The following is a 22,210-nucleotide window of genomic DNA, read 5'->3' as shown; positions in this document are numbered from 1 at the left end:
TGATGTGGGCCATCATTCTTGGCACTGCCAGCCCAGACCTGCCCCTCTGCAGTGCCCCTTCTGCCTCCACAGCCCTGGGCTGGCAGAGGGATGAGAGCTCTCAGGGCTGGGCAGGGCTGGAGCTTGTGCCAGCAGGTACCATGGGCTGCTGCCTCTGCTGCTCCTCACTCACAGGATGTTCAACTTGAGTGCTCTGCCTTTTGCTGCTAACACTGCAAATGTCAACAAAATGATTTTGGCAGGTCTGTAGTGAGTGTATGTGTGTGTGCATACATATAAAAAAGAATATATATGAATATATATATATATTTAAATTTTATCTGAACAGTAGACCCCAAGAAATAATGCATGCAGCAGTAGCATTAGAGTCTCTCTCCCAGTCCATAGGTGGGAATATGCTGTGTTACATGTTTTTATGCCAGATGCAGCTTGCCCTGTTTCCTGCAGGGCAAACCTGCTGGATTCACAAGGCCTACACTGGGCGTGGAAGGGTGAAGGTAGTGGCATGAGGTAGAGCCATCCAGTTATATATTTTTAACTATACATTTGAAATTTTTTTATTACCTTAGTAATATTCCTCATTTCCAGCAACAGGTAATGAGAGGCATCAGAATGCTTGTGTATGTTCTTAAATAAGTTATTACATAAAATTCTCAGTCAAGACAATTATTGATGACATCTGACTGAAGAATTTTAGATAACTGATCTGTTTATGCTTCACTATGTGGTTTTCCTTAGACATCCAATAGTTCTAAGCAGAAATTGCCCTGTCTCTGCTAGCCCACAGCCTGTGGGAAGAGCAGAGAGGAGGCATGTGTGTAAAAAGTTTAGCCAGCATAAACCATGTGGCTTTAGTGTTAGGGCATCATTAGCCCAGAATGACAGGTATGGAGTCTGCACACTCATCCAGGTAAAGTCAAGTTATCACATGTACTGATTCCATGCTGCCAGTATCAGTCATGTCAATGGCAATTACTGATTTTTCCTTTTCAGGAAGGCACTGTGAATTGTACAAAGATCCTTGTGTTAACATCAACTGCCAGAACGGTGGCACTTGTGACAGTGAAGGTCTAAATGCTACGTGCATTTGTGCACCTGGATATGCAGGCAAGTGATTTGTGTGTTACACAGAACATCTAGCTGTCATTGTTCACTGTGTCTAGAGAGGAAGACAAATACCAAGTAAGACTGTGTCTCTTCAGGAAATGAATTAATGTGGGCTTTGCTGTATTGTGAGCAGTCTAGTGACAATGAAAAACTTTTGATATTGCTTACATCTGCTTTGAACTTTGTAGCAAAGAAGGCCTGTTACTAAAGTGACTTCACAAAGCTAACAGATATTTAACATGGCTTATGACCTTGCTACTTGAGACTAGACTGCATTTTAAAAATAGTATTTTGAAGATTTCCAGGTGACCCAATATACTAACTGGACACATTTGAAAATGCAAAATCTTTTAACAGTGACCTTAGTTACTGTGTGCTCAAGAAACCTCTCATTCCATTATCTTAATATGCAATTGCTGAAAACCCTAAAGTACTTGTTATGAATCAATTTACACTTTCAGAGTACTGGTAAGAAACTCATTTAATCTTTAGGCCTTGTACTTAGACTGATGTGATTGGTATAATCCAAATATCTGATATCAAGATAATTTACAATCTGATGTTCTGTTAGTCATGTAAGTTAATATTCAATGTGAGAGTAATAGGTAAACCCATTCATAGCTGGTTTATAGATCAAATTGTGCTTTTTCATCTCTTCTAGTTAAAGGACATTCTTTGGAAAATAATTAGCTTTCCATTGGACCCTGTCAGTTTCTCAGGCACTGATTATCTACATTATTGCATAGCATATCAGAATAAACCATGATCGTCTGTTATATCACATTTTCTTGGGATGGAAATTATATTTAGAGAAATGAGACAGAGTCTGTGTGAGGTTAGTCAAGTCCCTTAGCCCTCAGGCTTTATTTTCACCCTATTGAATAAGGATAATACTTCCTTCTTGGAATCCTTTTGATGTTCTGAGAATAAAGATGTATTGCACTATAAGGAGTTTTGCAGCAAGGGAGAAGTTAAATGACTGAGGATGTACTCGCTACATCAGGCACCTGTCATACATAATTTTGGTTTTGGGTTTTTTTCCCTATGTAAGGTGAAGACTGTGAAATTGATGTAAATGACTGTGACAGCAACCCATGTCACCATGCTGGAACTTGCATAGATCAGCCTGGTGGTTACACCTGCCATTGTCCTCATGGATGGGTTGGTGCAAACTGTGAAATACGTAAGTTTTGGAGTTCTCTAAACATTTCTAAAAATTGTAAGTTATATTAAAGGAACTTTTTCTTTATCTCTAAATACCGATCTGCAGAAATACTCTGAACAAAATCATAGTAAATAATTTTTATTTTGGCCATCGCATTTGAAAAGTGGTTGTGAAAGTTACAAGCTTCTTTTTCTGGGCACCCTACTTTGAGATGTGTCAGACTGGATTGTCAGGGATACTGTCTCAGAGCTGGGCACTCAGTTTGCATTTTAATTGTGCTCATGCTTTACAGCCTCCCTGCACACTTTGGGTCAAGTGTGTTCCATAGCAGTATAAGCACATCCCTAACAGGCTTGTATTGACTCCTGAGCACCTGCAGCTCTAGTGATGTCTCAGCAAAACAACTCGGAACTTGCTTACCTAAGGAAACTGGTGTAATTGTTCTTTAATTTGTGTGTGCAGGCATTTAACAACTTTTTCAGGAATAACTATTCCAGCCACAGGCTAATTTCCACCAAATTTGTTAGGCTTAAGAGAGGTTCCACTGGCAGGAACAGCTTCAGTGTGGCCTTCTTTCTAATTTTAGAGAAAAACTTCACTGGAAGTGCATCCTTATGGCACAGTGGAGAGTCCAGGAGAGGCAGAAAGTATGAAGTAGCCATGTGAAGATCTTTGTACTCACTGTCTTTCCCTGAGTTGTGAAGTAACAAGCTGATGGGAACTTAATTCTAATCATATCTAGATAGGCCATATCCAGCTCTTTTAAAACAGTGCAGCACTTCTGAACTTACTGGAGACAATGACAATGGAGACTTGAGGCAATGGTGCAGTGGAATTCTTTGAGCTCTAAAGTTTGAATCTATTTGTAAATGTGCTTCTGTTCATCTTTCCAGTTCTCTTTGCCTTACTTATTATATTTCAGCAGTTTGTACATAACGGTAATAATGTGATGGAAATTAAATTTAAACACTGCATACTGACTTTGTATTGGACCATCCCTCTGAAGGCTAGAAAAAGACACAAAGCCAGACTTACCAAGAAAGTGGTGTTTGAGTGGCATTTGTCTAAATAAATCACATTTTATCCTTTGTGATTTTCTCTTCCTGACCATGAAGGAAGCTATTGCTACTTAATCTTTTCTGTAGAACCACCCTATTTATAGTTTTTTCACCAGCTGGTTTAGCTGCTTGAAGTGACTACTTTAACAGGGTTTCAGGGTTATCTTCTTGTCAGACTGTTCTTTTTAATTTCCAAGTGCTTGTATATACAAGAAACTAGATAAGATGTATGTTGCCTGGATGAATTGTGATATTTTTTAACATCATCTTATGATCCTTACCAGTATTAGCAATTCCAATTAAATGGGATTAAATTGGTCTTAATTATAAAGAGTATATTCTTTCTTTCAAAATGAAATGTGTTTGCCTAAAAAGTTAATGGAGCATTCACTGTAAAAATGCTTACAAATGTCTCATATGAATTCTCTAATGCCTGCTGGTTATTTGTTAATATCATTACCTTTGCCACATTTGTAATTATTAATGTAGTTACTGAGGTATGCCAAACCATGTGGTTACTTGAAAACTGACATTATGAAGATTTTCTAGTACAGACCATGGTGTGCATTGAAATATTATTCCTAATTAATTTTATGAACTTTAACATAACAACTGAAAATGCTGTGATTTTGAGCTGTCATATGCTGTTTCTAATCTCTGGAGTACAAGATATTAATCTTTATATTTTGATACGGTGAGGAAAAAGGGAAGAAATTTTTCTCATCTTTGTCATCCAGAGATGGAAGACATGGAATCTAAATCAGAAATGTCTTGCCATATATCTGCAGACATTAGATCTGAATTCAGCCTAGTCTGACAGCCTGACAGAAACCACTGTGTGTGACAAATGTGCTGCAGAACAGAAATAGAAGCCCATCCCAAACTGCACAGAGCACAGCTGTATTCCCTCCCTCATATCCTGACTGGGCAAACTGCAGTAAAAGTGCCTTAGAAACATTAAATCACTGAATGATTCAGGCTGATCAAAACTTGACTGACCTCTGAAGATGATAAGAGAAACAAACAGTCAATCCTTAAACTCAGCTCCCATTTGTGGACAAAGGCTGAGCACCCCCAAGCTGGGAGGTGCTTCAGGACAACTTTCACTATTGTGACAAAGAGCAGCCATTTCTCCAAACTCCACCCAGCTGAATCCCACATGTTACAGCTTTGGCCTTTCTCACCACCTGCCTCTAGAACAGATTTCTTTTTTTTCCTGTCCTTGTACATTCCCTGTATTTCTGCTGTAGATGGAGATTTTACCCACTGATGCTGAACTGGAGATTGCAACTCAGGTGCTTGAATTATCTGCCATCATCAGCATCTTTGAGAGGTGGCTTCTGAGAATATCTTAACCTTCCAAAGCATGTGCTTGGAAGCCCTGTTCCCAGCCTGTTTGTGATTGAGGAAAGGGAGATTCTAAATCAGGGCAAAGCAGAAGTACATATGAAAAAGGAACAGGCACCTGCTCGAAATAACTTTTGCAGAGTGCTACATTTCTGTAGTCAGGATGATTCAAGTCTGTTCCTGTTTTGAAATAATATGAGACCATAGGCTGCCAAAAATGAACCCTGGAGGGAAGTACAGGTTAATTAGAAATATTCTGACCCATGCTAGAGAGAAACAGATCTGAGGACATAGGCAATTGATAGAAAATTTGTTTGGCATAGATAGAGTTTGGGGATCAAGAATATTTATATAGAAGATCTGGAATGCATAAATACAAGAAGCCTCTTCCAGATTGGCTTTACTTTAAGGTCTGCTTTGAGAATCTCAGGGAAATTATGCTTGGGAAAAGATCCCAATGGGCTCCTTACTGTAGGACCTTCTGAGGTGTCCTTTTTGTCCTTGAAATGCTGAAGTCTCTGCAGTTTGGTGGAGATAGGCATAAGAAAGTCTGTGTTTCAAATTACAAACCAAGTGTGTTTATTACATCTTAAATAACACATTTTAGTGGAAGGCTTCACTATTGGAACAAACTGCACAAGAGAGCTGGTTGTTTCCTAAAAGCTTCTGCATAAACCTGCCTGCCTTTAGAGAGCCTGTAATATAAAAATAACATAATGCAAGAATAACTTGATTTTCTGTTACTTGGGTTACATAGGAGATCAAACTAGATTGGTGTTCCTATATGACCTTAAAAATCAACAGAAAAAAGTGGGTGAATGTTCAACATAGTGCTATTCAAACTTGTAGCATGTCAGGCCTGGTGGTGTATTGGTAACAGAGCCTGGGAAAGTTCAAATTACCTATCTCCATAGTTTCAAAAGTCAGAACTATTGAAAATTCATATCTTAAAGTAGTTCTATTCAGCAGGACGGATATTAATTATTAATTAATGATAACCTTTTATTTCTTACTGGCAGATCTGCAGTGGAAGTCTGGGCATATGGCGGAGAGCTTGACAAACATGCCTCGTCACTCCCTGTACATCATCATCGGGGCGCTGTGCGTGGCCTTTGTGCTGATGCTGATCATCCTGATCGTGGGCATCTGCCGCATCAGCCGCATCGAGTACCAGGGCTCCTCCAGGCCAGCCTACGAGGAGTTCTACAACTGCAGGAGCATTGACAGCGAGTTCAGCAGCGCCATCGCCTCCATCCGACACGCCAGGTTCGTGCTGGGGGTGCTCATGTCCTGGGAACTGTTCTCAGGTGCCATTCAGTCCATGCACAGGGCACCCCAGTGCTGTTGGCAGAGCCAGTGGCCTGCTCTGCTGGGAAAGCACCAGCACTGCTCACTGCTCTCACCTGAGGTAATGTGGTTGTGTTCACAGGGATGAGGGAAGAGACAAGAATCTTGACTCCATGTTTCAGAAGGCTGATTTATTATTTTGTGATATATATTATATTAAAAGAAAACTATATACTAAAACTACACTAAAGAATAGAAGAAAGGATTTCATCAGAAGGCTTGCAAGGAATAGACAGGAATGGAATGGAATAAAATCTTGTGACTGACCAGAGAGTCTGAGGCAGCTGGATTGTGATTGGCCATTAATTAAAAACAACCACATGAGACAAATCAAAGACGCACCTGTTGCATTCCACAATGGCAGATAGTTATTGTTTACATTTAATTTCTGAGGTCTCTCAGCTTCTCAGGAGAAAAAATCCTAACAAAAGGATTTTTCACAAAATATGTCTGTGACAAGGTATGGCAATACAGCAAAACTCCTTGAAAACAGAGTTATTCTGACTTTATTTGGTGTAACTGGTGAAGTGGGACAGATGCAGAGTTCCTAGCTGTCTAAACCAAGACACTAGCCTGTCAGATCTGTTAGGGATGTAAAGATTCTTTAACTGCTATGCACAAGTAATATGATCAGACAGGAAAGGCACATTGATTTTAGTGACTAATTTATCAGATTATTCAGTGAGAATCTCTTCACATCACTCATGTTTGTGCTCCTATTTGCCTTTCTTACTTGCTTTCCTGGAGATGGTAATTTTTTTACTTTGAAATTTAATGGAGCACTTGCAAGGCAGGGCATTGACTGTCAGAATAATCCAAAAGTAGAAGTGAAAGGGATTTGAGAGCTCAAATGTAAGCCATGGCACTAATATGGCATTAAGTATACCTAGCTCCCTGCCAACAATTGTGTTTAAAAACTTCCAAAGGAGTTGAGTAGATTTAGAAAGGGCTTTCCTAAAATTTAACCTGGATTTTCTTTGCTATTAACCTGGCTGCTTCTTTCTTACTGCTCTTCAGGCTGTCATGAAGGATAATGTATCACTGTTCTTATCACTTGTATATCAGGTGCTGAGCCCTCCCTCCTTCTCTTATATGATAAAAACAAACCAAAGCAACTTTTTTTCTTTCCTAGGTTTAACTAGCCCATTCTTTCAGTATCCCCTCCCAGATCATGTTAGCTTTCTTATTGCCTTCCTGGGACACACTCCAGATTATATTTATCTTCTTTTACTTTTTTGAAGGGAAGTCCCTAAAGCAGGAAGTAGTTCTCTGTCTGAAGATTTAGGTGCACCAAATAAACTGAGTTATCACCTCCTGCATTTTATATATGGCATTCCTGTTCACACATTTAAAAAAGAAACTTGCCTGGTTTTTGGTTTTCTTTTCTTTTTTATTTTTCCTTTCTAATGACAAATGACATACTTTTGTGACCTGTGAGACCTTTTCCTTAGCCCAAGATCCTCAGTGTCATTTTGCTTCCTAGCCAGTATGGTTTCTTCTGTGTTTGACATCTCTCTTAATGGGGTGGAACTTTCATTTTTGGTGTTTATTTTTTCCCATTTATTCAATTTGTCAAGATCACTTAAAATTCCAACAGAGTATTCATGTGTGTTACCATTAAAATGCTCTTAAAACAACTGAGGGAGACATGTTGCTGTGCACTAACATGGAGAAATATGTGCATATTGGTTAGTGAATGCTGGTAATTCATTTTCTGAGTGCTCCAGTTCTGTTTCAATGAAGATGAAATAGGTTAAATTGTACCACTGCTGAAGTCATCAAAATTATGTGAAATGGGTGAGGCGTTCCCCCAGGCTCAGTTAATCACATCAGAGCTTTGAATAGTAGCTCTTCAAAGTGTTCTAACTTCAAAAAAGTTCTTAGACTGGGATGGATTAATGATGATTTTTCAAATCCATATTATGTAGTTAGATATTACATTATTGTCCATGGAGGGTTTCCTTATCTTGGAAAAGGTGTTTCTACTTAAAGCAAATGAAATGTTTTAATTCCAAATAATTTTCAGTGCCTCCAAGAATGTGATGCCTTATAAAAATCCAAGATAGAGCTGCCAAGTAAGGTAATTCATGGAGGTTTATTGTGGAGATTGTTGTGTATATTTTGGGTTCAGAAAGATATAAACCACTGGTTTGGTCATTTCAATCCAGGAAAAGGAGCAAAACTTTTGTAGTTATTTTTGCATAAATTCTTAAATCTACATATATAAAGGTCTGAATTTTCAGAATTGCTGAATCTAAGAAATCTACTTTCAAATAATAGAAAGTTCAGCATTTTCTGAAAATAATTCCTTTTCACAGTTAGATACCAAAACTTGCTAGTAATTTTGGAAAATGAAGGCCAAGGAAAAAGTTAGTAGATTATTTTCTTTAAAGGGAAGGTTTCTGATAAAGTCAGCAGGTGTCTGGGGGTGTGGATGCCTGTTGCATAATCAGGAAGTTATTTTAAAATTACTTGTTCATGTTTCTCAGCATTTTTTTTCCTAGATAATTTTTTTTAATAATTTGATCTTTACTAATCAAGGTATTTGCTGTAAGACAAAACCAATGTGCTCAAGGATCATTACTAATAAATGTCTACTTCTAGGGAATGTTTCTAAGATTAGCAGATCAGAACTAGGTAGTTTTCTGAGCAGAAAAAACACAGTTGTCTTTAGCATCCATTATGCAGACAGTAAAGACAAAAAAATGCTTTTGCAGACAAAAAAATCCTTTTATGTTAAAATTTATACATTCTAAAGCTGGAAGAGAGCAGTGTAATGAAATAGTTGGCTAATAGGCTGCTGGCTATGGCAGCCATAAGATGTCATTGAAATGGAACCAAGATCTGTTATTGAAACAAAACTGTTCACTTTAGAAAAGCATTCACACTGAGTTCATGAATTATCTGGTGACAGACTATGCTGCAGTTAGTTCTGTGTGTGCCCAGATATCAGTAGCCTTCATGCACCACTTACAGTGTAGTTTATTTAATTTTTATTTTCATGTGCTGATCTGTCCTGTCTCTGTGCCAGTTGAAGAGTCTGGTTCATCAGACTCTGATTAAGTTCTCTTGTCACAGCAGGGTCAGCTTCTCTCCACTGCATATTCTCCCCATTCCTGTGGAGCTGCCTGTGTCCCACTGTGGTGTTCTAAGCTTTCTGAATTGGATGAGCATCAGCATGCACTCATTTCTGACTGGCATAGATCTCTGTCAGCTGCCTTTTGTAGAAGTGTGATCACATGCACATGTTCTCTGGTCTCCACATCACCTACCAATTGCTTAATATACATCCTCTGCCAGGGTTAATTTTCTGGGATTATAGCTCAATTTCTCTAAGCAAGGCACAATACCACTTGCACATCTGACCTTTTCTCTGAATAATGCAGAGGAAATAAATCTTCTCATTCTCCTCCTGTGGAATCCAAAATAATCCCTTCCTCCTCTCAATATCCTTTATCCCTTTTTTAACTTCTGGTCTCTCTTTTACTTCTCTTGTTTAAATTTTATTTGTGGACTCCATTTGCCAGGTGCTGGTTTTGAGCAGAGTAACAACATGTGGTTGGTTTCTTAATTCTTTTTCTGTGTAAACTCTGAACTTCTGCCTGTCCCACAGAAGTCAGAAGTTACCATTTCCTCAGGATTCAGCTGTCCAATGTTCTCAAAAATTTAAATGGAGTTGTTGAGGTTAATAACTCTATAGTTAGCCATCTCTTGAAATGTTGTTCTGAGAAAGTGGAGGAGCTGGACCATTCCAAATGTGAAGCTGATTTGCAGTGTCTGTCACACACACACATAGAGCTGCCTTTGCCAAGAATTGCTACAATGAATATGTACTGTCCTCAGAATTGTCACAGAACCTTCAGTTTCTCTCAAGCTACACAGGTCTCTCTTGTTCAATGCTTCACTGCAAAATATATTTTTTGATTGTTATTTCATATACTTTGTGATTATCTTTGTGACGTGTAATATTGTTATACACTGGTAAGCATATCTGATGTACACATTGGAATATTACTGTCATCACCCATGAATGGACATACCAAAGCTAAATGAAGAACTTCCCCAGTGCTGCTCCTAAACTGCTAACCAACCCAAACACATAATTGTTCACAGTATGGCATTGAAGCTAATGTAAAAATTATTATCCATTGTGTCCCTCCAGTATTTTTCCACACTCAGTGCTTCCCAGGATCGAGATTTCCCCACACAGTCTATACTCTTTGTTAAAGGAATAATCTTGTGTTTGGTTGCCCTGGAAAGAATCTTTATTCACTTGTTTGTATATGCTTTGTTGTAAGCAGGCAGTTAATTGATCCAGAACACTCTGTAGCAAGAACCTGCAGCTTTTCGCTATTGATTAGTCCTTGAATCATTGCCTCCTGCAGATTGCATTGATAATTGCTTTGTGTGTTCCTTTATGCCATCAATTAGACAGCCCAGCCCTGCTGTGCGTCCTAGCACATACACACCCATTGACCAGAGCTCCCGTTTAACACTTGTGTCTTTAACACAAACCTCTGAGGTTGCTGATAGCTCTGTTTGTTTGCTGCTTTGGGCAGGGGCTGACTTCTGAACCACCTGATCAAAGCAATGAGGTTGAGCAGCTCCATGGCTCACCAGACCATAAACAACTTGCACATGTGCTGTGCTCTTTCCTCAGCTTTCTCTAATTAGGGGCACATGTCAACCCTGACCTAAAGGAGAAAACAGATTTTGTCCTGCTTCCCTGTACGCAACAAGCCATGTGCTCTCCACTGTCAGAAAAGGGCAGGTAGACTGACTGAAATCTCTGGAGAATGGTCACCATCATTTGTATCTCTGCAAAGCTCTATTTCCTTTAAACCCTTGAGAGTGATGATGAAAATGTGTGATTCCAAATTCAATGCTGCCTCTGCTTTAGTGAGATGCCATGAATTTATTCCTTCAGTTCTTGAAATTTTATCTCATTTGTAGAAAATCAGGTTTTTCCATCATGATGGAGATGAGCAAATGTGACCTGTCTGTATTTATTAAAATAACCTATAGAAGAAGGCACACATTCATGCATGGGAATGAATCTAGTGTAGCCTTATGGACAGCTGAAGTACTTTGAAAAATGAAATTTTCACCATTTATCATAATGCTTTCAGCCATTTCAGTTTTGTCTGCAATTCAAAATCACTGAAAACAGGCAAGGATGAAATTGAAAATCATGAACCTGCGTAAGAGTCTTGGAAGAAAATCAAGTTAATTTTGGTTTGGGCTAAATATTAGCCTCAAAATCTAAATTTTCTGGATTTTACTTTCCGGTGTACACAATGTAAATTAATATATGCCTAATATAGTCATAAGTGCCTAAAAATCCTTAGTGTGGATGACTAAATAATTCTGTTTCTGTGATTTCTGTATTGTTTTCTCTGCATCAGGTCAATAAGAAAAAAATACTTGACCATTTTTGCCTCATTTTCCTGTGATTTCTTTTGTTATATAGAGTTTATCTAAGCTGTCAGACTTTGTTTCTGATCTCAGGCCATAACTCACTGCACTGTTGCTTTGGACTCATTCATGTTTCTGTTTGTCACCAAAAGTTTTCTTTTATTTCCAGATTTGGCAAGAAATCCCGACCTGCAATGTATGATGCAACCCCCATTGCTTATGAAGATTACAGCCCAGATGACAAACCTTTGGTTACACTGATTAAGACAAAAGATTTGTAATCTAGTGTATCTTTTTTGGATTATTTTTCAAAAGGATGGGCTACTAACCTAATTTAAATATTTTTAAGAAGAAAGCATAAGTAATTTAAACCATTAGATGCTTCAGAATTTTCTGTAGAATATTTAAGAACCAATTTTCTGCAGCTTTTAGTTTGAAAAAATATTTTAAAACAGAATTTGTGAACTTCATGATTTACATTTTAATGTACCTTGAGCTCTATAAATTATAAGCTTATGATAGTGTGTGCTTTTTTCTTGGTAGACACTATTACTAAACCCAGATGAGTTTCTTGTGGTTGTTACAGAACAGAAAACAATAATTAATGAGGAGTTCTTTATGAAATGTCAGTGCCAGCTTTCTCAGTAGAGGTAGGAAAAAATGTGAAGCATAATATGATATATAATATATCCATTAATTAAAAAAGTCTAAAATGTTTGTGTTGTGAAAAAGAAACTAGTAAAAATTATTATTCCTAATCTGAATGAATTAGCTTTTGCCTTATTCCATGCATGAATAGATAACCTATTCCTCCATTATTTCCTGAAAGTTGTTAAAACATACTCTTGAGTTGATGTTTGACATTTTTGTAATAGTTATTCAGGCTAGGCCTTGTATAATAATTAAAGTGCCTCTTGAGGCAAAGTAAGGGCATGATCCTTTAAACACTGAAATCAATGAGAGAACTTCCATTGAATTCACTGGATATGGGATTGGATCCTACAATTGGACTGAATCTATATTTTTCTTTAAAGGTTAAAGTTTTTTTATATTGTGAGTAAACTAAGCATATGGTTTGAATTGTTTGTTTCCTAAAGGTTGTTGATGTACAGTATTGTTTCATGAAATATTGTGTATTTCTCATAGTGCTTCTTATTTAGAATCAGTATGGGGTTTTTGTGGCTGTATTTGATCGCTTATGGGCGTCTTAAATTCTTGCTTATTTCAGAAAATACTGAATAAAAGTTAACCAGTGAAGATTGCAGCTGTTTCTTTGTTTTTCTTCATTTCACACTGAAGTGTTGTCTATAAATTTGAAAGGACATGAGCATATGATGCACTATAAATAATGCTAAAAGATGACATTCCAGCAGTTAATCTGAAAAGGGGAAAAGGGTTTGTATTATCAATGTAATCTCGCAAAAGTGAGATAAATGCAGCTTCAGAGTAAAGGCACAGTCCTGAATGGCATGTGCCAGTTAGTAACACCATTCTGTGTCTGAATTACAGAAATGCCAAATGCTTCTCAGAAATCCAGAGTTACCTTTCCTGATGTCCCGGATCTGCTACCATGGGCTTTCAACAATGCTGGTCTGAGACAGTAATTATTAAAAAGAGGAGTGAGGAGCTCAGATCCAAGTTTAAACTAGATTAATTCTTCAGGCATGGTTTTCTATGACAGAAGTTGTAAATTTGCATCTGGTGGCTGTCAGATGATGTTTTTTTTTATTGGTACAGTTTCTGCTGTACCAATATATTGAAACTTTTGTTTACTGTGACTTCTAGGAGTCTTTTGAGACCCTTAAGAAAGAAAAAATGAGAGCAAGCTATACCCTGTACCATTTTTGGTAACTTGAGCAGAAAAGGGGCACTGTTGTAATTGATTTGTTAATCAAAGGAAAGGAAATACTCATTCGTCAGAATTTTTGGCCTTTTAAGTCAGTAAAATATTGGCTTGCAAATCTATATAAAGTAGGGAAACAAGCAGCTCTGTTGTTTTAGGGAACATACATATTCATGGTCCATATTTTACAAGAGAGATGTTGCAATGAGCAGCAGCCTTTCTGCATACAAATCACACCTTGGCAGCAATTCTTGACCAACCTATATTTCTCTCAATTGACTGACCTGAACGATAAGTAATTTGTGAGGAGCTATTTTCCTGTCAGCTTGAAGCCTCTAGCTGCTGTAAATCATCCTGTGCATCCTGTGAATTGTATTCTGAAAATTACTTTGTCTCCTTCCAATTTATTTTATTGAACTCTGATGGCATGTTATGCATGCACTTGTGAGATATTTGTGAGGCACTGCCTGCCAGATGGAGCTGTCCTAAGACCTGGAGGGAACAGACCCATCTTGTGTTTGTATCCCAGCTCTGAATCTGCAAGAACAAGTTGGTTACTGTCTTTGTACACCAGATCGTGTCCTGAGAACATACATGAAGGTGGGCAAGGAACACTGGTTATTTCATATCCTTTTCCCCAGCCATGTGAGGTTTGCTCTGTATAGGGAGAAAATACAGATTTATAGCAAATATCACTTGCTGTTAATATGCTACACTTTTTCTTTTTCTCTTTCTTTTTTTTTTTTTTTCTTTCCCCCCTGTAAATAATCCAGTTGCAGAAAGGGCTGATTGTATGTCGTCTTCCCCTAGCAATGGGCTAACAGCCTCCAGCTCCTCCTGGACAAGTCTCTGGGCTTGACATTAAATTCTAGTTGAGTGTAGGCACACAGTTTGTTGTAATTGGGAGTGCGGCTGGGCTGAGCCTCGTCCCCAGTTGGTTTCAGCTGTGAGCAGCAGGTGAGCAGCATTGACAGCAATGAGCCATGGAGTGCCCAGGGGCACTGACCAACCACCAAAGGGAACAGAGGGCACACAGGTGCAGTGCATCAACAGGAGGGGATAAAAGGCTGGGCTAAAGAACAAGAAGGGCAGATGCTTGCAGCCTTCTGAAGTGATAGGATGTTACTGTGTATGGGCAGATACCCGAAGCCTTCTGAAGTGGTAAGGTGTTGCTCTGTATGGGTTGAAGCTTTGTGATATTGTGGGGTGATACTGTGTGTATTGTGGCTGTCTCAACTGTGACGTGCTGCAACATTTGTGGTCTCTCCAAATTTGGTTATTTTTACATGCTCTTCCATCTGGAAATAAGAAAACATCCTTGAGTGTTTTTTCCCCAGAAGCATGCACATGTATTCTTGTTTCTTGGGGTGTTGTGTAACTTGTCTTTACAGCTCAGAGTTGTGATACATGTGCTATCAAGAAAATGTCATCATTTGCATGGATTCTGGATAGAGTCAGTCCAAAATGATGAAGACAGTGATCCTGTCCATGTGGTTGGGCTAACTGCAGTATGGTGTAGATACATGGCCTGAGGGAGCAGTTGAGCACAACAGCTAGAAAACACATGTTGGCTAAAACCATACAAATTATCCCCTTTAAAACCCGCAGGTGTAAACCCAACTTTAGCTGAGAAAAATTAGACCAGTTAGATAGATTCATCCTCTCCTTGCATCTTGTTTCTGGTAGGTGCTTTGGGAATCTGCATTCCTCCTGTGTGGGCTACAGAGGTGACACCTTGCCAAACCCTCAGGTAAGAAGCCTCAGTCCCATGTCAGAGCCAGTGTTCAGTAACAGATCTTGCACTTGGAACAAGCTGGCTCTCAGTCCTTCTTAACTCCAACACACTTCATCTTCCAAAGGCACGATGAGAAATGAAGTTGTTGAAAGGTGCAGGTAGCTTGGGAAGGAGATGAGGTCTCCATGCCAGCCAGGCCTGCTGTGTCCCCAGCCCACTCTCACTGCTGGGGCAGTGCCATGGGGTGCTCTCTGGGTGAGGGGCCCAGCCTTTCTGCAGCTGAGTGCTGACCATCCTTCCCTCCTGAGGTTCTGAGAGCCCCTCTGTGTCCCTGTGCCAGGTGGGACCAGCAGTGGCAGCAGCAGCCTCCCTGACATGAGTCACAATGGGGCACTGCCAGCCCCATCCCTCACATGGGCAAGCAGGCAGAGGATGAAAGGCCTGGAGATGCAGTCCTGACTCAGCTGAGCCTACAGGAACTGTTTTCAGCTCTCTAACCCTATTCCCGTTAGTATATTAAACAATGAGCTCAGAGGGATGCTCATGGCTGGGGATGGGATGTGGGAAGGCACATATGAGGTGAGAGGTTGCAAGGAGACCTGAGGCTCCTGCATAGCCCTGTGCATTGTCCCTCAGGGCTGGGTAACACCCTGTTTCAAACCCATCAACCTCATTTTGCTCTGCCTCCACTGCAGCTGTGGCCAAATGCTACACTGGTGTGAGGGGAATGACAGCTGAAAAGAGACTTCAATAAGTGCATCCTCAAACAGTGAAAGTCTCTGTGTGGTTAATCCCTTTGAAAATAATGGGATTTTAAACACAATGTGTTGCTGTTTTGGGGGAAAGTGGCTTGGTGTCCCTGGGCATCTAAAAATATACAAGATATGACCATAGGAGTAAACATTGCTTGTTTTAGTGAAGTCTTGTGTTGTGACACCTCTGTCACAGAACTGATGTTTTCATCTTGTCTCAACCTCATTTCTGGAAACAGCATGGCTTTTCTCCAGCAGAGCTTTGCTGAGAAATGCCTGAGCAGTTATGACACTCCTGAAGATGTGTAGTTTCTTCTTTGATAGCAATAGACACCTGATGAGGAATAAACTCAACACCTCTGAAAATTATTCTGTGTGAATGACTGAGAGGAATTGAAGAACCACTCCTCACTTGTGTTGCCAGGGGGAACTTCTTTTCCCCTTCATGTGGCTAAATTCTTCTGTGTCCAAAATTTCTGAGAGATTCCCTTCTCATGTTGCACACAACCACCCAGCAGAGCAGACAGGCGCATCAGACTGATGCACATCCAGCCTGTCTTCCCTTTGGGTGCCTCCAGCCTGGTTTCTCTGGGAGGCATTTGCTGTGTTACCAGCTTTGGGGAGCTTTTTTCCAGTGCTGCCATGTTTTTGAGGTTCATGTGCTGCTCAGGGCAGCTGGGCTGGAATTGCTGTTTGTATGGTACTCTGCTCTTGTATTCCTGACCTCACAGGGGGTGCAGAAGTACAGTCCCCCCATGGATTGTGGAGGGCAGCTGAAAGCCAGATTAATTCAGGGAAGAGTTTGGTCTCTTATGCTATGCTCTGCTATGAATAGTTAAAATAATGAGTGTATTATCAAGAGCTAATGAGTTCAGACATGTTCCCAAAATAAAAAATGGGAGTCAGGGCAGTCCAGTGTGTATGGTTAAACCTTCTCTTCCAGCCTGCTGAGAGAGATGTGCACTGGCTTACAGCTTTGAGGCACCCTTTATTTTAAAACAAAATATGAACAAAACTCTTGTTTAAAATTTGTTTTCTCTCTCAGCATCCATTATCCTTAGGAAATGCTCTGCATGAGCAGGGGAGCAGTGAGAGAAGGGCAAAGCAGAGAGCTGGTGCCAAATGAGAGACATGGACCTGATCTGCTCTATCTGCTCCCTGCAAGTTTGTCTTCTGTCCCTTGAGACTTTGGCTGAGCGTCTGCCAAAACCCTGTAGTTGCGTGGGGTCAGGAGGGGTGGCATAAGGCAGATTTGAGACACTTTTTTGTCCATCTTAAACATCTCATCAGGGAGACGAGAGCAGCCAGAGTCTGGCATCTGAGCAATCAGATGCTGCTGCTACCTGAGAATGCTGGAGATTGCTGCAAGACAGGCAGAGTGTGATGTGCTCAGCTCCTGTTCAGTCTGGTGTGCTGGTCACTGGAAAGGTGACCCTCAGAAATCATCTTTGCACTTCTTGACTCTCTGCTGTTTGCACTAGAGCTAATCCCTCTGGTGCAACTTCTGTGCTGCAGAATCCCCCCTGTAGGACCCAGCATCTGAACCCTTTCTATCCTTTCCTACTGTCATGTTTTGGAATGGCTCCAAGTAGGTGAAGGTGATTCCTTCCAACAGGACATGGGTCAATCAGTGAAAACAAACAAAACTTCAAAGCAGCTATGCCACATCCAGCTTCATCTGGGCTCAGCTGGCTTCTTTTCTTCTGCAGTACAAAATGGATAACAAATATGACCTCTCTGGAAAAGTCAGATTTCTCTGTTATTATGAATTCCACTTTCAAATCTTCCTTTTAAGACGTTTATGATAAGATGATTATTGTAAATAAGCTTCCCCTTTAGCAAAGAATAAATCATCAAATAGGCTTTGTTTGGTGAGATCTTTGGCAAAGGAATGTAAATAAATAAGCTAACTGAATAAACTTCTTTATCTGATGTGCTGAGCAGAAAAAGCAGCAAAGTTAATCATTTAGGAAAATAAGCTGGACTGCTGTGCTTTCTTCAATAATAGACCAGTGTAAGGAAAACAATCTGCTCTATCTCGCTGAGCCTGGACTTTTTGCTAGCATCCCACAGACCATGAGAGATCCTGTTTATCACTCTGGCAGCAGTGCTGTCTTGTCAAGGAGATGTCCTTCGGCCTAAATTTTTTATTTGTTTCTTTTCCTGTGGACTGGTCTACTTCCTGTCAGAGGTAGCTCCTCACAACAGGACAGAGATCTCTTATGAGGTCAGCTGTGGCTTCTCTTCCATCTCCTGGGAGTAGAACACACACGGACAACAGGCTGGATCTGCAGGGTCTTAAACTTTGGACTCCATTCATGTTTCCATATGAGAAAGTTTGCATGTGACTCTGCATGGATCTCAGTCCAACACCACTCAAGGAAATGAGTGTGACTGTTCCAATTTTCACCATGGTATTTTATTGACTTATGGATTTGAAGTAATCTGACGTAAATCTGCCTGGAATCTAAGCCTATAAGCCAAACACAAGATGCACAAGGTAACAAAAATGCATGTAGCTGCTGTGGAAAAGCAAACAGCCTAATGCAATGGAGGTTATTTTGGCATGTAGGAGCTGCATTACTAATTAGTTTGTCAGCAGAATATTTTGTTCTCGCCCCCATTTGTAATTGTTGGATTTGTGATCACTGTTGGTGCAATTTGGCATCCTAGAAGCTTATTTTCTAATTGTATTGGGACAGAGAGAGCGCAAATAACACGTTCCAGTTATGGTTCTTTCTCGATGAGAACAGAGAGATATATGGATAGGTTACAGAGAGCAGAAAGCAGCATCAGCTTGCTGAAAAGGGTGTTTGTAGATCCCAGTGTATGGCCTTGATATTTATTCTACAGATCAGTCTGTGGTTGTTGGATTTGCTATGTTGCATCTCTCATGCGAATAAGGCAACCAGTCAGTAACGTGTCATGATGCAGATTAATTTAATTCAAGGATTTTGTACCTAAAATGTGCTGTCCACAATGTCTTATTTGTGGTCTGTACATGACACCAGTTCCTCCTATTAATTTAATTTGAACATTTATTTCAGTTGTTATGCCTTTGTATGGCATTTGCTAGAAAGGTCTGTCAAAACAAAGCTGACAGAATGTCGTGTAACTAAGGACAGATCTGCTTTCCCATGTGCCTATTATGCCATTTCACTTTCATCTTGCCATGAATTTGGACTTGAGGTTGTTCTACATATGAAAGATGATGACCAGTTATTTTTATCTCCAGTACTCATCACGTTGCTCCCCTCTTTCCTGGTGCCCTGTCTTGCCTGTGTGCAAAAAGGACAAAGACAGGAGGAGATTTTTAGAGGGCTGAATTAGGTGTGGAGTTTATCAGTTTTCCTCTGTCTTTTGTTCATTTCATTTCCATGGAGAGAATATTTTACAATTCCATGGAGATGCCTTAATCCCTGAGAGATTTGAAGAGTTATTTTTCTTTAATGCATGTGAGATTTAAAATGAGGTGGTAAGCTAGCAGTATTGACAGACATGTCAGGTTTAAATCAAAATGTCTCTCAGCTGTGATTTACTTAGTGATATATGTTGCTGAATTTTGGAAGATTGCATTTGGAATACATTATTCAGTGGTTTAGTTTATTGAATGGTAAATACAGTGATGCTTTAATAACATTCTGGAGTTTCATGCAATAAACTACAAAATTTCTGTAAAAACTGGTTAATACTATCTAATTTTTCCTCACTTTAGGGGACTGCTATCTGCAAAGAAAACCAAAATTCACAACAAAACTACTACCCTACCCTGGCATTTGGCCTGGCAGTATCCATGTTTTTCCAATCGTTTTTCAAGAAGCTCTGATTTTGCATAAGGAATAAAACCATATTCTCTTTCCCCATTAGGCAGTACCTCTCAAAGAGGGCAGAAATTGTGGACAGAGAATTATCAGACTTTAAATTAGCAGTTAAATGTGGTCTTCATTCAAAAGCAACTCAGCCTTGAGATTTCTGAGAATTCATTGTCTCTCTCTTTTTTGTTTATGTGTTGTCTCTGACTTAACATCCCTCTCCTTCAAACTCTAGCGTCAAGGGTGATTTATGAGTGCAATTTTCTGTGTAATATTATGTAGCAATAGTTGGCAAATCCCTTCCCTCAGCAAGGGGATGTATTCTTCTTTGTCAGACACCAGAGAGGCACACAACCCTTGGATCTCTTTAAAAAGACAATTCTTTTTGAAAGGACAAATGCAAATCCCATCTCATAATAACTCATAATTACTTATAGATATGTTACATGTGCAAAAACTGCTCTGGCCACATGGAATTGGCATTTTCATGTGATGGATCCACTGGGAGTCCCTCTGACTGTCTCAGGTCCAGCTCTGTAACCAATGTCTTGCTCATTGCTTGAAACAAGCTCTGCACAGTGCTGAGCAAAGCCTGGGAGACCAGCTGCATTGCTGTGCTGGGCACTGTTCGTGATGAAATTTAAGCCTAAGATTAATGAAGGTCTTGGAGGTTTGTTAACTTTCTGTTATGCATTTTTGCCTGTTCTAAGGTTGAAGTATTTTTGCATTTATAGAGCTCTTTGAGTTGCAAGACTTGGTAAAATCTTATGTGAAATGTTGATCGCATCAGCTTTATACTTTCTGTGAGGGCTCTACATTTACTGGTTCCCAAAAACTTAGAAAGGACTCAAGTCCACTAAATTATTGTATACAAGAGGGTGATTCTTGTGCTTTTCCGCATGATCTCTATTTATTAAATCTCTACTTACAATCTTCATGGGTATTTGCCAGAAAATCAGTTCACATCCACCCTGTGAGACGTTGAAATTCTTCCCAATAATGAGTGCAGTGCCCAGGTTAGGGACAAAGAGTGCAGCCCTTTCCAGTTTACCTGTCTGCCTTTTCTTAGTTGGGACTGGGGTGAATTGAAGTATAGTTTCGTCCTTGAACTCTGCTCTGTTTCCTGTCTCACCCATTTTATAGTCTGTGATCACTGCAGAACAGGGAATACATGTCCCTTGTCCTACAGTGGTCTGGGTTTTCTGCCCCTTTCTGTGCTTGGCCATACTCAGCCATTAGGGTGGTACTGGTTCTGGCTGTTGGCTGTGGGGGACGCTGAGTGCACTAAACAAATGACACCAGTGCTGTTGCACACTCTGCCATGAACAGCTCAGCTGTGTAATTTGAAAATTACCAGGGTTTAGCTCCTAAACAATGCTTGTGGGCACAGTAATTTCCAGGGAATTTGGATTGTTGCAGCAGGGCTCTACATTGCCATGCTCAAGGGGGGAAGGAGAAACATCTCCTGGATTGGCACACAGCTGACAAGTCTCCCTAAGCCTATGAATAACTGCTGGGGATGTGCCACTGAAATAGGAAGTGTGGCTTCTGGTAACTTCCTATTTTAATGGATAAAATTGGGTACTGGAATGGTGAAATCTAGATGACAGATTGCCAAATCTTCTTCTTGCTATAATGATGCTCTGCAAACACAAGTTGCGATTTGAGACTGTCAAAAGTCTCTTTTCTTGGTAAATTTTCTTATTCTGAGGGAATATCCAGTGCATGTAAAATTGCCCACAGTATTATTTATCATTTATCATTCCTCGTGCATTTTTACAATTTCAGTCTCTTCAGTCTCAAAACCAGCTAATCTATACAGACATGATTCTTCTCTCTCTTATGTTGTTAAAAATCAGAAGTAATTTGAATTCAATTCACTGAATCACATCTGTGCAACTCAGAAAAGTGTCATGATCAGGAGCTATGCAGATGCCATGGGTTTAACGCACTGTAAAACTGGTGTAAGGGTCATCAGGATGTCTGTACAGATTTGTGGAGGTACATATTTCTTTTTGTCACAGACAAATAAGTACTTAATAATCATTAGGGGTAATTAACAAATAAAGACAATACAGTCAAAGGTGCACAAGGTGGACAGGGGTCTTAGCAGGTCTTGTTTCAAGTTTGTCTGGCCTAAGAGAGAACAAATCTGTAAGCATCTGGCATGTGTCAACCCAAAGATTTTCTGGCATTCATTTTTGGCTGCTTACAAGATTAATTGGTGCATTAAGAGCTGGACTTGAGCTTCTTTAGATTGTTCATGCAAGATTTGCTGTTGGAGGCTGCCTGGGAAATATCAGTGTTCCTGCAAGGAGGTGTCTGGCCAGCAACTGTGCCAGCGGTGACGCGGTGAGAGCATTCTCTGGGGAGGTGACGACTGATCCTCCTGTCCCGTGTTCCTGTCCTCTCCTCTGCCCTGCGTGCCCTCACAGCTCCCACACCCCGGGTGGGGTTCTGCAGGAAGCAGGAAATTCTCGGGATTTTCCCCTTGTGCATCCTTGCTGCCTCTCTGCTCGGAGCGCCCCTTCCTCTCTGGGACGCTGCCCTTGGCCCGGCCTGCTGCCGTCACCGGGCCCCACAGCCGGACTGGGCACGGCCGGGGCTTCTCCCCCGGCGCGCCGCCCCT

General features: G+C 40.2%; 1 protein-coding gene across 1 annotated transcript in view; it reads left to right on the top strand.

The window, feature by feature from the left end:
* DNER (delta/notch like EGF repeat containing) overlaps nt 1-12,703 on the top strand; it is a 110,765-nt gene extending 98,062 nt beyond the window's left edge. Inside the window, exons 11-14 of the mRNA XM_014308498.1 lie at nt 994-1,107; nt 2,159-2,290; nt 5,697-5,943; nt 11,609-12,703. Coding sequence (XP_014163973.1) covers nt 994-1,107; nt 2,159-2,290; nt 5,697-5,943; nt 11,609-11,720 — 605 coding nt within the window. The 3' untranslated portion in view covers nt 11,721-12,703. The remainder of the gene's footprint in view (nt 1-993; nt 1,108-2,158; nt 2,291-5,696; nt 5,944-11,608) is intronic.
* The last annotated feature ends 9,507 nt before the right edge of the window (nt 12,704-22,210 follow it).

The sequence above is a fragment of the Geospiza fortis genome, unplaced genomic scaffold, assembly GCF_000277835.1.
Source record: "Geospiza fortis unplaced genomic scaffold, GeoFor_1.0 scaffold318, whole genome shotgun sequence".
Taxonomy (NCBI): Eukaryota; Metazoa; Chordata; class Aves; order Passeriformes; family Thraupidae; genus Geospiza; species Geospiza fortis.
This window is presented reverse-complemented; position numbering and strand designations above follow the sequence as displayed.